A 19640-nucleotide genomic window follows, 5' to 3' on the forward strand; every position below is an offset into this window, starting at 1 on the left:
CCTTAAAGAGGTGGGGTTTCAAATGTCTCCGGAAGGTGGTGAGTGACTCCGCTGTCCTGGCGTCGTGAGGGAGCTTGTTCCACCATTGGGGTGCCAGAGCAGCGAACAGTTTTGACGGGGCTGAGCGGGAACTGTGCTTCCGCAGAGGTAGGGGAGCCAGCAGGCCAGAGGTGGATGAACGCAATGCCCTCGTTTGGGTGTAGGGACTGATCAGAGCCTGAAGGTACGGAGGTGCCGTTCCCCTCACAGCTCCGTAGGCAAGCACCATGGTCTTGTAGCAGATGCGAGCTTCAACTGGAAGCCAGTGGAGTGTGCGGAGGAGCGGGGTGACGTGAGAGAACTTGGGAAGGTTGAACACCAGACGGGCTGCAGCATTCTGGATGAGTTGTAGGGGTTTAATGGCACAGGCAGGGAGCCCAGCCAACAGCGAGTTGCAGTAATCCAGACGGGAGATGACAAGTGCCTGGATTAGGACCTGTGCCGCTTCCTGTGTAAGGCAGGGTCGTACTCTCCGAATGTTGTAGAGCATGAACCTACAGGATCGGGTCACCACCTTGATGTTAGCGGAGAACGACAGGGTGTTGTCCAGGGTCACGCCAAGGCTCTTCGCACTCTGGGAGGAGGACACAACGGAGTTGTCAACCGTGATGGCAAGATCATGGAACGGGCAGTCCTTCCCCGGGAGGAAGAGCAGCTCCGTCTTGCCAAATGTCAGCTTGAGGTGGTGATCCGTCATCCATACTGATATGTCTGCCAGACATGCAGAGATGCGATTCGCCACCTGGTTATCAGAAGGGGGAAAGGAGAAGATTAGTTGTGTGTCGTCTGCGTAGCAATGATAGGAGAGGCCATGTGAGGATATGACAGAGCCAAGTGACTTGGTGTATAGCGAGAATAGAAGAGGGCCTAGAACTGAGCCCTGGGGGACACCAGTGGTGAGAGCACGTGGTGCGGAGACAGCTTCTCGCCACGCCACTTGGTAGGAGCGACCGGTCAGGTAGGACGCAATCCAAGAGTGAGCCGCGCCGGAGATGCCCAGCTCGGAGAGGGTGGAGAGGAGGATCTGATGGTTCACAGTATCAATGGCAGCAGACAGGTCTAGAAGGACAAGAGCAGAGGAGAGAGAGTTAGCTTTAGCAGTGCGGAGAGCCTCTGTGACACAGAGAAGAGCAGTCTCAGTTGAATGACCAGTCTTGAAACCTGACTGGTTTGGATCAAGAAGGTCATTCTGAAAGAGATAGCAAGAGAGTTGGCTAAAGACGGCATGCTCAAGAGTTTTGGAGAGAAAAGAAAGAAGGGATACTGGTCTGTAGTTGTTGACATCAGAGGGATCGAGTGTTGATTTTTTGAGAAGGGGTGCAACTCTCGCTCTCTTGAAGACGAAGGGACATAGCCAGCGGTCAAGGATGAGTTGATCAGCAAGGTGAGGTAAGGGAGAAGGTCACCGGAGATGGTCTGGAGAAGAGAGGAGGGGATAGGGTCAAGCGGGCAGGTTGTTGGGCGGCCGGCCGTCACAAGTCGCAAGATTTTATCTGGAGAGAGAGGGGAGAAAGAAGTCAAAGCATAGGGTAGGGCAGTGTGAGCAGGACCAGCAGTGTCATTTGACTTAACAAACGAGGATCGGATGTCGTCAACCTTCTTTTCAAAATGGTTGACGAAGTCATCCACAGAGAGGGAGGAGGGGGGGAGGATTTAGTTAGAGGCAGATGCTTGGAATTTAGAGTGGTAGAAAGTGGCCTTAGCAGCAGAAACAGATGAAGAAAATGTAGAGAGGAGGGAGTGAAAAGATGCCAGGTCCGCAGGGAGTCTAGTTTTCCTCCATTTCCGCAAACCTTCAGGCGTTTGGAAATTGCTCCCAAGGATGAACCAGACTTGTGGAGGTCTACAAATTTTTTTTTCGGAGGTCTTGGCTGATTTCTTTCGATTTTCCCATGATGTCAAGCAAAGAGGCACTGAGTTTGAAGGTAGGCCTTGAAATACATCCACAGCTACACCTCCAATTGACTCAAATGATGTCAATTAGCCTATCAGAAGCTTCTAAAGCCATGACATCATTTTCTGGAATTTTCCAAGCTGTTTAAAGGCACAGTCAACTTAGTGTATGTAAACTTCTGACCCACTGGAATTGTGATAAAGTGAATTATAAGTGAAATAATCTGTCTGTAAACAATTGTTGGAAAAATTACTTGTGTCATGCACAAAGTAGATGTCCTAACCGACTTGCCAAAACTATAGTTTGTTAACAAGAAATTTGTGGTGTGGTTGAAAAACAAGTTTTAATGACTCCAACCTAAGTGTACGTAAACTTCCGACTTCAACTGTAGTTTTATACATCAGTTGAGACCTCTATAAGCTAAAATATGAGGTCCTAAACCTAGCATGAAAGTGTATCCTTGTACACTTTCATGTGTGGGCTAATATAGTTTAACATGTTTGCCTTGGGGTAAGTTGTGTCAATGGCCATGGGGTAAGTTGAGCTAATGTCCACCATACCCCATACAAATGATCATCACATTTGTCAGTTTTGTGCATAATATGCATAGTATTTTTGCAATGTGTCATGTATGAACTCAAGATAGTGAATTTTTATTGTTACAGAGCAGACATAATCATGCCCCCTGTCTACACACATAAAACAAGCAGGGGTCTTCCCCCCCCTTGAGATTATTGAGAGAGCAGCCAAGGAAGTGAGAGAAGGGAAGAAGTCCATTAGAGCAGCAGCAAGGGATGAAAAAATAGACTGAATGACACTGAAGAGGAACATTAACAAAAACCTAAATGAACATGTACCTGTGCGAAAGAGGCTATGATAGAGTAGCAGAGGCACACAAGGTCTTATCTGATGACATGGAGTCTGAGCTTCCTAAACATATCAAGAATCTTGCGGACCAGTAGCCTCAAATGCAGAGAACTTGCCTACGAATCAGACAACTGGTCAAGAAATGAAAGAGCAAGTGATATTGAACAAAAATATCTATATCTGAATGTAGGCATACATTTAAGATATACAATACACACATCCCCATTCCATTAATTAAACTTTGACCTATCAGCACCATTACCCACTGTCACAGGACACCATCAACCACTTACGACAAGGTGACTCAACTTACCCCGTCCCATGCTCAACTTGCCCCAAATTGTGCCAAGAGACCACTTTTTTTGGACAAGCTGTGTTTTCAAAACTGTTATGTTTACATGAATTCTGATTAATTCCACAGATACACAACATCCTGAAATATATGTAGATATCTTGTTAGAAATAATACTAAATGTGAACCGTTCCAGGAAGCTAGGCGAATGTTGCACATCACTACTTCACAGGAGAGGCATTTTAACATTCTTTTTTTTATTTGATCAAAATAAGTTTTGGGGCAGAAATGCCTTCTGGAACATGTGGACTGTCATGTGCCTTAATAACAAACATGTATGCCATCTATAAATACAAATAATAAATAATACATTACAAGCCTAGTTGGTTTAACCACGGAAAAAGACAGGAACCTTCCCACTAGCCATGATTGGCTGAGATAATGGTTGGCCTGGACATGAGTTCGGATTGGTCTGCCATGTAGCTTGCTTCTGTTTATAACACGAGCTGCTCATTATGTGTAGATAATAATTTTTACCAAGTCTTTTTTTAAAGATATCATGAAAAACTGAAAAAGTGTTGCTACTGCTGAATTTAACAGGCGCTATCGACAAAGATCAGTGGGAAACAGTTGTGATGGACTACCATTTGTATTGCTAGTTATAGCCTAATGTTAGCTAGTTAGCTAATATTGAACTTAGTTGGTTAGCGTTAGCTACCTGCAGATTCATGCATGGTGCATGGTAGTATGGGTTGGGATTATGGGTCTAAACAAAAGACTCCACTATGCAAGTAATCATTTCACTGTACCTTTGACACCTTTGGTATCCTGTGCATGTGACAAATAAACTCAGATTTTATTTGATATAGTGTGTGTTTACCAGAGACGGTAATGTGAAGAACAATATGACCTGCACCAAAGTCAGATTAGGATATAGGCCAAGGACTAGATAAAGTGTATTTTTACTAATACTTTTTGCTACTACTTTCACCACATTTAGTCTTAATGTTTTAGTGTTTACTACACTACCTTACTCACTCTGTTTAGCACATGGCCTCACACGTGAATCCTTAAAGAGATGGGTGGAGCTAAGGCTTAAGCAGGTGTTAACGATGCTGAATGGGTGTAGAAAATGAAGATCTCTCCAGTAGGTGTACAAAAGCATTCACGGGCCATTTTCTCAAAAGTGGTGTTACAAGTTTATCAACTTTCAAAGCAAAATTACTTTCCCATTGTTCCTCAACTGCTGTGTATTAAATACAATTTTCTAGCTCTGAAACTCTACTTTTATCCAATATAAAAAACATAATTTCAAATGTTGCTACATACGACCGTATCAAGGTGGTGGGTCACATACTGTATTTCCCTTGACGTAGTGATGCTGAAAGTAAAATAAATCTATTTACCCCACTCTCCCCTACCTGCCTGCACAAATACACACACAGCTAGGGATTGACGCATAAATAAACAATTAGGAATACAAATGTATACTTCACAAGTGTGATCTGTATTTGAGTGTACACTTTTATGAGTGTGTCTGCCTACAGGTACATCACATTTTGGACACCACTATGGACTTACCTGGTGAAGTTCTGAATGCAGACCCCATACTTGGTGTCAGTGTATGCACGGCCCACTTGTACTTTGAACTCCGGGTCAAAGACCAGTACGAAGCAGACGACCCCGTTTTCCCGGTTCATATAGAGCAGGAAGGAGTCCTTGACCACCAGCCAGCGCTTTGACCAGCGGAAGCAGAACTGGTGATGACCAATACAGTTCAGCCCCTGGATACGATGACCTCCTGATCTTTTGAAGATAGAACCCTCCCTGAAATACAATGACATCACTCCCATTGCTCACACGGACATAGAATTAGTCACATTAAAATATACTGAATAGCACTCACAGTCTCTCCTTCTCGTATACCATCACACACTCTCATAGACTATTAATAGTGCTTACAGGCCTTTGGGTCCAAGCTCACTGACAAAGGAGAGAGCACTGACATCAAGGAATTCCAGCTGAAATCAGAACAAGATAGACAGTGATGACAGCACATCCTGACACTGAATGATAATTGGTGTGTGTGTGTGTGTCATCTTCACTCACCATGCCGTGGTAGTTCTTACAAAAGGAATTCTCCAGAAGGCCATTTAGATATTCCTCAAGGTATTTCTACAACAGAGAGATCAGAAATCAGGACTGATAGCCTACTAGCCCACAGGGGGTTCTGAGAAGAAAAAAAAGTATATACAGTACCAGTCAAAAGTTTGGACACACCTACTCATTCAAGGTTTTTCTTTATTTTTACTATTTTCTACATTGTAGAATAATAGTGAAGACATCGAAACTATGAAATAACACATCAATGCTACTTTGAAGAATCTCAAATATAAAATATATTTTGATTTGTTTAACACTTTTTTGGTTACTACATGATTCCAGATGACAGCTTTGCACACACTTGGCATTCTCTCAACCAGCTTCACCTGGAATGCTTTTCCAACAGTCTTGAAGGAGTTCCCACATATGCTGAGCACTTGTTGGCTGCTTTTCCTTCACTCTGCGGTCCAACTCATCCCAAACCATCTCCATTGGGTTGAGGTCGGGTGATTGTGGAGGCCAGGTCATATGATGCAGCACTCCATCACTCTCCTTCTTGGTCAAACAGTCCTTACACAGCCTGGAGGTGTGTTGGGTCATTGTCCTGTTGAAAATCAAATGATAGTCCCACTAAGCCCAAACCAGATGGGATGGCGTATTGCTGCAGAATGCTTTGGTAGCCATGCTGGTTAACTGTGCCTTGAATTCTAAATAAATCCCAGACAGTGTCACCAGCAAAGCACCCCCACACCATAACACCTCATCCTCCGTGCTTCACGGGGGAAACCACACATGCGGAGACCATCCGTTCACCTACTCTGCGTCTCACAAAGACACGGCGGTTGGAACCAAATATCTCAAATTTGGACTCATCAGACCAAAGGACAGATTTCCACCGGTCTAATGTCCATTGCTTGTGTTTCTTGGCCCAAGCAAGTCTCTTCTTCTTATTGGTGTCCTTTAGTTGTGGTTTCTTTGCAGCAATTCAACCATGAAGGCCTGATTCATGCAGTCTCCTCTGAACAGTTGATGTTGAGATGTGTCTGTTATTTGAACTCTGTGAAGCATTTATTTGGGCTGCAATCTGAGGTGCAGTTAACTCTAATTAACTTATCCTCTGCAGCAGAGGTAACTCTGGGTCTTCCTTTCCTGTGGCGGTCCTCATGAGAGCCAGTTTCATCATAGCGCTTGATTGTTTTTGCAATGGCACTTGAAGAAACTTTCATAGTTCTTGACATTTTCCGGAATGACTGACCTTCATGTCTTAAAGTAATGATGGACTGTCGTTTCTCTTTGCTTATTTGAGCTGTTCTTGCCATAATATGGACTTGATCTTTTACCAAATAGGGCTATCTTCTGTATACCACCCCTACCTTGTCACAACACAACTGATTGGCTCAAATGCATTAAGAACTAAATAAATTCCACAAAATAACTTTTAAGAAGGCACACCTGTTAATTGAAATGCATTCCAGGTGACTACCTCATGAAGCTGCTTGAGAGAAAGCAAAGCTGTCATCAAGGCAAAGGGTGGCTATTTGAAGTATCTCAAATATAAAATATATTTTGATTTGTTTAACCTTTTTTGGTTACTACATGATTCCATATGTGTTGTTTCATAGTTCTGATGTCTTCCCTATTATTCTACAATGTAGAAAATAGTAAAAATAAAGAAAAACCCTTGAATGAGTAGGTGTGTCCAAACTTTTGACTGGTACTGTACCCGAGTGGCGCAGTGGTCTAAGGCATTGCATCTCAGTGCTTGAGGCGTCACTACAGACCCTCTGGTTCGATTTCAGGCTGTATCACAACCGACCATGATTGGGAGTCCCATAGGGCGGCGCACAATTGGCCCAGCGTCGTCCGGGTAGGCCGTCATTGTAAATAAGAATTTGTTCTTAACTGACTTGCCTAGTTAAATAAAGGAAAAAATAAAAATAAAATAGAAGACAGATAGAAGAACCCCTGATAGTGATAAAATGTCACACAAGATTGAGCCCTCATGTTGTTTTTGTGTGGAGGGTATTATCTAGAACAGAGTAGATGTAAGGGCATCCCACTGGCCACAAACTGGTAAATCATTGTTGTTTCAACATAATTTGTAAACGTATTGTGACGTGGAATCTACGTGGACAATATATAAAAAGTAATAAATGTAAACTGTTGTTTTTAGTGTGAAATTTCAACCACAGGATTATGTCATCATGGTAACCAATTTTCAACATAGAAAAACCTTTGAAAAAACATCAGATCTTCAATGTTATATCCACTATCAGAAGAAAAAAAAAAAAAAAACTATAGGTTGGGCAGCACCTCCTACTGGATAATTGATCTACCTACAGCTATCCATTTGGTCTCCATTCCAGGGTTTAACCAAACCCAGCCCTGCTTAGCTATGACATTTGTTATCGTGATAATTATTGAGAGATTAGGGCTGTGGCGGTCATGAAATTGTCAGCTGGTGATTGTCAAGCAAATAACTGCCGGTCTATTGACCGTTAATTAAGGTAAACACATTTAGCATCTCCTGGCTTCCACGCATAGCCTACAAGCCACTGATGCAGACCTTTGGAACATCTACATTTTAAATAGTCTAATAAATCATGTAATATAGCCTACACCTTCACAATAAATCCAATATTTATTTTAGACAGGTCCAAAGAAACATGATATGAAGAAAATGTAGTCTATTTCAGAAGAACAGAATGGCATCCTCTGCGTTGTCCATATGTTAGGCCCTGATCTGGATATGCCATTTGGCTGTGGGCTACACTAGTTCATTTAGCAGACAAGATTTGCTTAGAAATCCATGGCAATATTTTATATTATTTTATAGTATGAAGAATGCAATTGAACATAGCTGAATAAAATATTAAGTATATTTTTCTCTAAACGATTTGAGGGAGTGCGCACATGCGGCTATTCTGTGTTGAGCGGTTAACAAAGAAACAGGTTCTCCTATATGCTTAATTTAGAGTTATTTATGTAACTTTAGTTGTGATAAATATGTTGTGATATATGTTTTGATTTTTAATACATTCTAAGGCTGCATGATGCGACTCTAATGATGATTTGAAAAAAGTTGCATGAAAGGCATGAGCTCTGCTTTGTTTTTTGCGCAGGCTGTACACACTTCATCAGTCTCTCATTCACAATTTGAAAAGCACTTGATAATGCCTCGAATTTCCCGGCTGCATCCCCTTTGTGTGGCCATAATCCCTCCCAATGGCCATTGTGCCCTTGGGCTGAATATAATAATTACAATTCCCTTCTCCCCGCTGCGTGCCGAAGCACCTCTCACTCACGTGATCGGGTCTTTCTCACAGGCTACAAGTGAAGACAGACACATCGGGGACGCAACTGTGCTCGTCCTTATCCAATTCCGAGGCACATATTGAAGATATCCACATTTACTTTAAGTTAGCCAACAAGATGAGTAGGCCTAACGAACAGCAAAAGCACTAGCCTATGTCAATCTACTATCCCCCATAGTACAAAAGTTGACCTATTCTATTCTGTGCGAGAAATAAATATTCCAAACATAGTCCGGGACAGTTGTGGGATGCGATAGATCCCAAATTAATACAACCACTAGCATCAAAATACCTGTTTAAAGCAATGAGCCTGACACAACAGATGAGAACTTTTAGCTTAAAATGTTGATAAACTATTAGGCTGTCACATTAGAAGCACAGCAATGCGCACACGGCAGTAGGCTATAAGCGCGAATGTTCCATTAGCAGGAGAACACCATTCTCAAAAGTGACCACAAATGCGATTATGCATGTAATGCTTTTATTATAAAAGGTGCATTTTTATGGTGAAAATGATCTTCCCCAAACTTGAAACTCACGCGCTGCGTATGTATGCCAGTTAGGCTCTACACCCGTTGTAAAGCGGATTAATGTGCTTCATTTTAAGATGTTATTTGGCCACTTTAGTTGTGATACAAACCTTATCAAAACATATAGGCCTATGGGCTAGGCTACATGAGGTGTGCAACTATGATTTGAAAAAGTCGCAAAAAAAAGCATGCGCTGTTTGCCTTAAGCTGTTCATCATTCACAAGTGATAATATATCATTCACAAGTGATAGGCTAATATTGTCACCCATCACACTATTCTTGATTTAATCTTGTCTTTACATATACTAAATAATATGTGTGAAATTTGTTTTGATTTAGAATGGACCATTATCATGCACCTTTCTCGAAACAGGGGCAGCGGGAAAAAAATACATGTCATCTATACACTTAAATAGCGAATGGAGGACGCTTTTCCCGTGGATAATTGTCATGCCAGCCAGGTAGGCTATACTCCTGTTTTATAGAGAAGCAATGTGCTCAATATTAGGAAGGTTGAGAAATAAATATAGTAGGCCTAGCCTATAGAAAGCTGATGGGATCCTCCTCTTTTTAATAGAGGCCATCACTCTGTTTTCTCATGCAATTGCATAGCCTATAGAAATGTTGCACAACATGAGCTCATGGGCTCTCATTAAGTGTTTGATTTGTTTTTCGAATACATTTGCATTGATGTCAGAGTGATTAGAGGGACAATAGAGTGCTGAGTATCAGGCAGTTAGCAAGTTTGGTAGGCTACTAATGACCATCAGCAGCATTAGAGCTTGGAGAAGCCTAATTACGGTGACTAAACGGTTACATGGAATTTGACTGCCAACATGACTTGTGACCACCGGTGTGGCGGTAATACGGTCACCGTAACAGCCCTATGAGCGATCTCTTAATAACTAAATAGATTCCCTGTTACTATTGACGTCATTCCAAAGCGTCAGTTTAACAGAGCAAATGAAATGTAACCATACTTTATAAGTCATATATCATCAATATTTAGGCCTATATAGCATTTGCGAAGTCATCAACAACTATTGTTTCAATTCAACTAAAAATAGACAATACATTATAGGCCTAGGGTTTCAAGCTTTGGTTGATTTCAAATGTAATCTTCAAGTTGTTAATTAATATGTTGGATTCATGTCTCCAGCTCAACCAAAAATCTATGTTAAAGAATAAGACTAAATCAAATCAAACTTTAAATGCACTTTAATTAAAGTTTGATTTGATTTAGTCCTATTCTTTAACTTAGATTTTTGGTTGAGATGGAGACGTGAATCCAAAATATCAATTATTAATTTGTAGACAAACTGGAATTAAAGCCAGACTAAGTCAGTGGCACAAAAGATACAAGCTAATGTAACAGTTTTTATTCAACCTTAAAATGAGTAACACACCCATGGCCACATTCTGAGGTTACTGTAACTATAAATGTCTTCTTAGGCAATCATAAAAGGTGTGCATTGTGCATGTTCAAGATATCATGCAAAAGTTGCAGGTCTGTGGAGATCTTCACAATATTGCTATAATAATCTGTGCAGAATCTCAAACAGCATTGATCACTTGCACTACAGATGTAGGATTTTAATTTGATCACTCTTGCTGCTGATAATTTTTCAAACTTGTATTATATTCAAGGTTAAAAGAGCTTATAAAGTTAGTAATTTCCACTTTAAAATTACAGACTTGATTTGCCCTAATGAAAAATGGATGAACTCCTACAAAAAATTAAGTTAATTATAATACACATAATAATTCACATTTCCTGTTGCTGCAAGATTATTTTCATGCTGTAGCAAACTGGCTCAAATTAAGATCCTACATCTGTATGTACTTTTTATGTAATCTCAACTGCAGTCCAGGTCATTTGGTTGTGCTATTATATGAAGCACAGTGATAACACATTAAGTTGTTGTACAAATACAAAATATCTGACATTGTACTCCCATTTGAACTTTGTTGTGCTTTTCAATGGTTGAAAGCAAAGTTATAACACATTGGGAATTCAACAAACTTCAGTCTGTCTTTTTGAGTGGGTGCATAAAGGTGAAAATCTCATTGATCAACATCTCAACCAAATATTACCCACATTTCCATGTTGAAATGACATGGTGTGCCCAGTGGGATGAGCCTTTATGTGAGACTGAGTTATGTGTGGGTCTCTGTCTGCATGTGTACCATGGTGTTTATCAGAGTCTGTCTTTGTGTATACAGTATGTGTGGGTCCATGAATGTAAGAGTGATACCGGTTTGCTGGAGGTTTGTCTCATCCTCTCAGTCCCGTGTAGACTTGGCATCTCCTCTGTCATAGCCCTCAGCTGCGCTCTCTGGGCTGCAAATCTAAAAAGAGATGTTTGAATATTCTAAACATTTTCTTTCTTAAACTCGTACAGAAATCACAACAGGCCTTCACTCTGATTTGAATTGCATCCCCTCTAAACAAATGATTCTCCACACAGATAATGGTTTGCTTTGCATGTCTGAGCTTTGATTGGTGCTCTGAGTCTGACCTTCCCAGAGGAAGGAAGTGGGCCATCATCTTGTGCTTGTAGAGGTCACGATGCAGCTCCTGGAAGTGCTTGTATTTCCTCTTGACCGTCCAAGTGAACTTTCCATGGCTCAGCTTCACAGTGTACAGAGAGCACACACGGACCTGGCAGAGAATACATGTCATACACCTATATACACATCTACAGTTCACACACACACACACACACACACACACGCAGGAATGCATATTATATACAGACACACAAATAAACACTATGCATATGTACAGTTGAAGTCGGAAGTTTACATACACTTAGGTTGGAGTCATTCAAACTTGTTTTTCAACCACTCCACAAATTTCTTGTTAACAAACTATAGTTTTGGCAAGTTGGTTAGGACATCTACTTTGTGCATGACACAAGTAATTTTTCCAAAAATTGTTTACAGACAGATTATTTCACTTATAATTCACTGTATCACAATTCCAGTGGGTCAGAAGTTTACATACACTAAGTTGACTGTGCCTTTAAACAGCTTGGAAAATTCCAGAAAATGGTTTAGAAGCTTCTGATAGGCTAATTGACATCATTTGAGTCAATTGGAGGTGTACCTGTGGATGTATTTCAAGGCCTACCTTCAAACTCACTGCCTCTTTGCTTGACATCATGGGAAAATCAACAGAAATCAGCCAAGACTTCAGAAAAAAATGTGTAGACCTCCACAAGTCTGGTTCATCCTTGGGAGCAATTTCCAAACGCCTGAAGGTACCACGTTCATCTGTACAAACAATAGTATGCAAGTGTAAACACCATGGGACCACGCAGCCGTCATACCTCTCAGGAAGGAGACGTGTTCTGTCTCCTAGAGATGAACGTACTTTGGTGCGAAAAGTGCAAATCAATCCCAGAACAACAGCAAAGGACCTTGTGAAGATGCTGGAGGAAACAGGTATAAAAGTATCTATTTCCACAGTAAAACAAGTCCTATATCGACATAACCTGAAAGGCCGCTCAGCAAGGAAGAAGCCACTGCTCCAAAACCGCCATAAAAAAGCCAGACTATGGTTTGCAACTGCACATGGGGACAAAGATCGTACTTTTTGGAGAAATGTCCTCTGGTCTGATGAAACAAAAATATAACTGTTTGTCCATAATGACCATTGTTATGTTTGGAGGAAAAAGGGGGATGCTTGCAAGCCAAAGAACACCATCCCAACCGTGAAGTGAAGCACGGGGGTGGCAGCATCATGCTGTGGGGGTGCTTTGCTGCAGGAGGGACTGGTGCACTTCACAAAATAGATGGCATCATGAGGAAGGAAAATTATGTGGATATATTGAAGCAACATCTCAAGACATCAATCAGGAAGTTAAAGCTTGGTCGCAAAAGGGTCTTCCAAATGGACAATGACTGCAAGCATACTTCCAAAATTGTGGCAAAATGGCTTAAGGACAACAAAGTCAAGGTATTGGAGTGGCCATCACAAAGCCCTGACCTCAATCCTATAGAAAATGTGTGGGAGGAACTGAAAAAGCGTGTGCGAGCAAGGAGCCTACAAACCTGACTCAGTTACACCAGCTCTGTCAGGAGGAATGGGCCAAAATTCACCCAACTTATTGTGGGAAGCTTGTAGAAGGCTACCAGAAACGTTTGACCCAAGTTAAACAATTTAAAGGGAATGCTACCAAATACTAATTGAGTGTATGTAAACTTCTGACCCACTGGGAATGTGATGAAATAAATAAAAGCTGAAATAAATCATTCTCTCTACTATTATTCTGACATTTCACATTCTTAAAATAAAGTGGTGATCCTAACTGACCTAACACAGGGAATTTGTACTAGGATTAAATGTCAGGAATTGTGAAAAACTGAGTTTAAATGTATTTGGCTAAGGTGTATGTAAACTTCCGACTTCAACTGTACACAGACACAAAGGAATGCACACAAACACCTTGGAGCGTGTGGTGTATCTCTCAGTGCTGTCCACTCTGCAGATGACCGGGGTCCCGGGCAGTAATACCGGCACACCTGCCTCTTTCACATCCAGCAGATGATGGACCACCAGGAAGGGACGCTCTTCTTCTGTAGGGGGGTCACATGATGCAGGCAATCCATCATCACAGATTAATAAAACACCCCAACTGGAGTTTCTCATCAGTCTGATGTGATGTAAAGGTATTTGGATGGAGGGAATAAAAAATGTATAGGCTATATCAACAACTTGTGTCTGTGTTTCCTCACCTCCTTCCTTCATGAGACCATCTAGCTCTTCCTTGCTTAGCTCATAGTCGTCCGTGATGAAGCGCTTTGTCTTTTGGGTCTCTGCCGCTCCCCCCTCTGGACCGGAAGGGGTTTTGCAGCATGCTGGTGCTGGACTGGCCATGGTGCTCTACCCCTTTCATCACACAGAAAAGGAGCACTAAATATGAATCATGCACACACCATAGTTCATAATTAACTCATGTTTTCTCTATGTGCGAGGACATAACTCCTGAGTGGCGCAGTGGTCTAAGGCACTGCATCGCAGTGCTAACTGTGCCACTAGAGATCCTGGTTCGAATCCAGGCTCTGTCGCAGCCGGCCGCGACCGGGAGACTCATGGGCGGCGCACAATTGGCCCAGCGTTGTCCAGGGTAGGGGAGGGAATGGCCGGCAGGGTTGTGGGTTCGAGTTGATAGAGCATGGCGTTTGCAACGCCAGGGTTGTGGGTTTGAGTCCCACAGGGGGCCAGTATAAAAAAATATATATATATATATCTATTCACTAACTGTAAGTCGCTCTGGATAAGAGCGTCTGCTAAATGACTAAAATGTAAATGTAAATGTATAATAACTGAGAAACTCTCAAATCTAGCTGGACCGTTTAACATAGAAAATACAGGCCAATAGTGGGACTATACAATGCTATTACAGAGTCATTTAAACTAATTTCAGGCCTGTGCCAATACGGCAGAGACCAATTTTTCAGACACGTTATGTAGGAAGTACAGTGCCGTAAAGGATACTTAACACAGCTAAGTAATACATAGTGGGAGAATTGATCTATGAACTAGGAGAGACTGGGGCTTCAAGTGTGTCTAAATATAATCCTGGGACCTCTCAAGTGCCTCAGACACCGCAGTAAACCAGACAGATCACACCGATCACACCACAGCAGCAAGCAGGCGTAGAGGAAGCAGTGTCAACAGCTCAATACCATGTGTGCACAATGACATATGGGTGGGTTTTGAGAAGTTGAAGAGGAACAAATTACGAGATAACAGCATTAAACAGGAAAGACAGAGAGCAATCACCACAATCATGTGTTGGTGGTGTTTACCTGTTTTTTTCCATCGACAGTGTGATACATAAGAAGCCTGGGACACAATGAGAGAGAAGAAGGGTGTGTGCAAATGCGTGTGGGTAGAGGGATCCGATTGGCTGAGTAGATTTGTTTCTAGGGCAACCAGGTTCCAGGTGGAACACAATCCAGAGAGAGAGAGATTGTGAGGGAGAGAGAGCGAGAGAGAACGAGAGAGAGAGAGAAAGCATTGGCAAAATTTGCACCACCATCTCCTACAAGTATCTTACTATTCAGAGTATCATTTCTAAAGTAAATATGTACTTTCTACTCCCATACATTTTCTCTGACACCCAAAAGTACTAGTTACAATTCGAATGCTCAGGCAGGACAGCAAAATGGTCCAATTCACACACCTATCAATATAACGTGTTGTCATCCCTACTGCCTCTGATCTGGCAGACTCACTAAACACAAATACTGTGTTTGTAAATTATGTCTGAGTGTTGGAGTGTGCCCCTGATCATAAATAAATTAAAACAAGAAAATGTTGCCGTCTGGTTTGCTTAATATAAGAAGTTTGATCTATAGCATTTACTTTTACTTTCTACTTTTACTGAAGTATGACAATTTAGTACTTTTTTTTACACTGTACTTAAGTACATTTAAAACCAGATAGGACTACTTTTAGAATTTTACTCAAGTAGTATTTTACTGGGTGACTTTCACTTTTACTTGAGTCATTTTCTATTAAGGTACTGTGCTTTACTTTGACTGAAGTATGACAATTTAGTACTTTTTCCACCATACATTTACATTTACATCATTTAGCAGACGCTCTTATCCAGAGCGACTTACAAATTACTGGTGGCTCCATAATTATTGTAAAACAACCAGTACTCCCATGGAATCAAAATCTAAAATCAGCCAGATATTTGCTTAATTTATTACACCAAATACATTTCTGAAGCTGGAGACTCTTATCTCCCTCACTAACTTTAAGCATCAGTTGTCAGAGCACCTTACCGATCACTGCTCCTGTACACAGCCCATCTGAAATTAGCCCACCCAACTACCTCATCCCCATATTGTTATTTATTTTGCTCATTTGCACCCCAGTATCTCTATTTGCACATCATCTCTTGCACATCTATCATTCCAGTGTTAATACTAATTGTAATTATTTTGCACTATGGCCTATTTATTGCCTTACCTCCATAACTTGCTACATTTGCACACACTGTATATATATATATTTTTGTATTTTTGACTATGTTTTGTTTTACCCCATATGTAACTCGGTGTTGTTGTTTTTATCACACTGCTTTGCTTTATCTTGGCCAGGTCGCAGTTGTAAATGAGAACTTGTTCTCAACTGGCTTACCTGCTTAAATAAAGGTGAAATAAAAAAAATTAAAAAACACCATAATCAACATTATCTAAAAAGGTTCTATATTCTAGCTAGTCAGTCATTCAAATGACAAAATGATAGAGGCCTATTGCCTAGGCTACTAGCCTATAGATTTCCATGCTTAAGCCATAATTCTTTATATCACCTTTAAAGCCTATGGAAAGTTTTTGTCATAGCCTCCACCCATCCCAGTTTCACCAGTGCAGTTACAGAGTTCCAAAACACTCCAGGGAAAAAAGTACAATCTTGGCATGCGAGCGTAGGAGCAGATTTGACAATGTGAGACAATAATTAAGGGTCCAGTTGAACTGTCGCATAGGCCCTTGTTAGTAGGCCTATTTACGCGCTGTTTTAAACAATTTTAAATCACGATAGTTCCCTTTAAATAGATAGAGGGGGTTATTTTGGCAGAGGCGTAGGCTACTTACTAAAGCGTCACACAGAAAACATCTGAAAGATGATGGTCAAATTCCGAATAATTCCGTATTGGTGAATCAAAAGATCAATGAACTTTTAAAGTTTTTCATCCTAGTTCCTCCGTCCTAGTACACTTAACAGTAGTTTTTTAAAGTAAAAGAGAGGAGGGAGATACGCCCGATACCGTACTCACTCTAAACGATGCGCGAGTAAATGTTCCTTCCGGCTGCATTGTGTGTTCATGCAACGTTCATGCAACATTCACCCGGACTAGCCGGGACTGTAGCAGAATTAGCTATGAAGGAGTTTCAATATGATACAATAGCGCGCGATTAGTTGTCCAGATAAACATTGCATCACTGTACCAACAATGTATACATTTTCCTTTCACATTACCTATCCATGATCAAAGAAAATGTTGCATTGTGGCTGGCATAGTAGGTAGCAGCAATCCAGTTGCAGCCAGGTTTTCGGTGGTTGACAGCACACAACATTAGCCTGCATTGCACTTCTTCTATTAAAGCTCCAATGCAGCCATTCTTATCTCAATATCAAATTATTTCTTGGTAACAATTAAGTACCTTATTGTGATTGTTTTCAATTTAAATGGTCAAAAGAAACTCAAATAACGTCTTAGCAAATAGCAATTTATCAAGCAATAATTTTGCTAGGACTATCTGGGAGCGGTCTGAGTGGGGAGGGGAAAACTGAAAACTAGCTGGTATTGGCAGAGAGGTTTGGAACTCTCTTATTGGTATATTAACCAGGCAGGGCAAAACTCCATCCCACCAAAACAGGCTGAAATTTCAGGCGGTCTTTTCAAACAGCTCCTACACTAAAAGTGCATTATCATAATGTTTTACAATTTCACAGTATTATTCCAACCTCATAGTGTGGAAATATATATAAAATAATAATAATAATAATATGCTGTTTAGCAGACGCTTTTATCCAAAGCGACTTACAGTCATGCGTGCATACATTTTTGTGTTTGGGTGGTCCCGGGGATCGAACCCACTACCTTGGCGTTACAAGCGCCGTGCTCTACCAGCTGAGCTACAGAGGACCAAAAACCGCGTTTTTGCCTGAACTGGGCCTTTAACATTTTAACTACTTTCAACATAAAATCATAACAATAGCCTATAATCACAGGAGGTGTGTGGCACCTTAATTGGGGAGGACGGGCTCGTGATAATGGCTGGAGTAGAATGAGTGTAATGGTATCACATTTTGGGGGAGTAATATCTTTGTTTTCACTCAGAGATAACTGAATTGGACTGTGTAGTACGGCAGGAGAATTGGGTCAGTGATTAAAATAGTTGTGTGTATGGGTCATTATCAGCTCAATCTCACTCTCATGCTTTCAAATGAAAAGTAGATGTGTGTGAAAAGAGTCATGGTTCCCTTATGCATGCAGGAGGGTTGTGACATTGCCATGGACGGAAGCACAGAAGTTATTTAGAGTTTTCCAAATGCTTTCACTCCACAGTACTGAGGCATAGTCTGTAGGGTTGAAGTTTAGAGGTTACGTCTGACATTTTCTCCCAATAGAGGACAAAGAGGATCTTTGGGTGGAGACTGCAGATTTGGGTGAGTCAGCAGTCATTGTCCAGCAATAGTGCTTACATTTACATTTTTAGATGGCCAGTCATTCACAGTCAGATGGACAGAGCACACCCTGTACACTCAGTGGCAGTAGTAAATAAAATGTGTTCAACCTAAAGGGATATTCATCTCAGATTAACTTACATTGTTTTAATATTGTAAATACATAAACAAATGTATATTTAAACAATGTAAAGATGAAAAAGCTTTTGTTTTTAAACACTTGATTTATTGCCCAAAGAAACATCAAAACGTGAACTTGAAGGTGTGTAATCTATTCTTATATCACTCAAAAGTTGCATAATTATAGTGGTGTGAAATGTCTCAAACATGTAGAACTTGGCAGCAGCTAATGGGGATCCATAATAAATACATATACAAATACCCCTATAGGCTAACACTTATGTGTACTTTCACCTTACACCCTACACCCCCTGATCAGAAACTGCATCCCATTAATATGCCTTATGAACACCTTAATCTTCATTCACAAAGGTTTTAAGAATACTCTATAGTGAAACATAAAATGTAAACATTACAATACTTGACAGTAGTAGACAAAATTAATCAATACAGCCTTCCTTGCATGTGAGTTGTTGGTGCTGTCAGGGGTTGAAGAAATGTTTACTTTGCCTTTAATATTAAAACTACCTTCAAACTGTTGTGTTGCATGGTAGGATGCCGTGCTACTGCTCCATTTAATCGCTGGGAAAAGGAACAGAGATTGTGCTTGGATTCCCAAACGGCTGGATATATGATTATAGTCAAGACTTGGAATCAGGCAAGCAGTGTTTTGGAGGTGGTCTGGAGCTACCTTCGTCTTCATCATTGTCTGATATTTAAAAACTATCTCAAACTGCCATTTCAAGATTTAATAGCCACATATTGTATGTGCACCCTCTCTACAATGATCGCAACAGTCTTTTGATAAAAAATGTATTTGATTTAATTCTCACAGTATTAATAACAACATTAAATACTAACATCACTCGTGATACAGTATTTTTTTGTCTAAAACAAGTACAACACAGTACTTTCAAGCAATGGTTTGAATCTCAAAAGTTTTTACTGACTCTATATACCATCCAACACATCCTCTTAATGCTAAAACTCAACATATTCAATGCCCATAACGTAAAACAAACATAAATTGTTGTATGCATTGTTGTTCATGATGATTGCATAGGTTTTATTTGTGTATGCTAACAACAGCAACATAGGGGCTTTAATTGTGTAGGATTGTAATTGTATACGAAAAAGTAATTGTATATTTACATTCATTTTATAAATGAGGCACAAATTGGACAGAAAGGAAGGAAAGGCCTCAGTTTCTAACTTTGAAATAAGTCTCTGTGTTATTGTGTCATTCTTAGAAATTAAACAGAACAA

At 40.7% G+C, this 19640-nt stretch overlaps 1 protein-coding gene across 3 annotated transcripts in view; it reads right to left on the minus strand.

Moving 5' to 3' along the window:
* Positions 1–16818, minus strand: part of LOC121573633 (phospholipase D2-like) — a 35435-nt gene extending 18617 nt beyond the window's left edge. For 2 of the 3 annotated variants that reach the window (XM_041885759.2, XM_041885757.2), the window contains exons 1-8: positions 16658–16818; positions 13781–13934; positions 13491–13621; positions 11560–11702; positions 11296–11389; positions 5202–5267; positions 5055–5113; positions 4674–4919 (exon numbers count right to left, since the gene is read on the minus strand). In XM_041885759.2, coding sequence (XP_041741693.2) covers positions 4674–4919; positions 5055–5113; positions 5202–5267; positions 11296–11389; positions 11560–11702; positions 13491–13621; positions 13781–13922 — 881 coding nt within the window. In that variant the 5' untranslated portion in view covers positions 13923–13934; positions 16658–16818. Of the gene's footprint in view, positions 1–4673; positions 4920–5054; positions 5114–5201; positions 5268–11295; positions 11390–11559; positions 11703–13490; positions 13622–13780; positions 13935–16374; positions 16600–16657 lie in introns of those variants that run through there. The other variant, XM_041885758.2, reaches the window with a different exon arrangement.
* Between the last annotated feature and the right edge of the window lie 2822 nt (positions 16819–19640).

Source organism: Coregonus clupeaformis, chromosome 9, assembly GCF_020615455.1.
Source record: "Coregonus clupeaformis isolate EN_2021a chromosome 9, ASM2061545v1, whole genome shotgun sequence".
Classification (NCBI taxonomy): domain Eukaryota; kingdom Metazoa; phylum Chordata; class Actinopteri; order Salmoniformes; family Salmonidae; genus Coregonus; species Coregonus clupeaformis.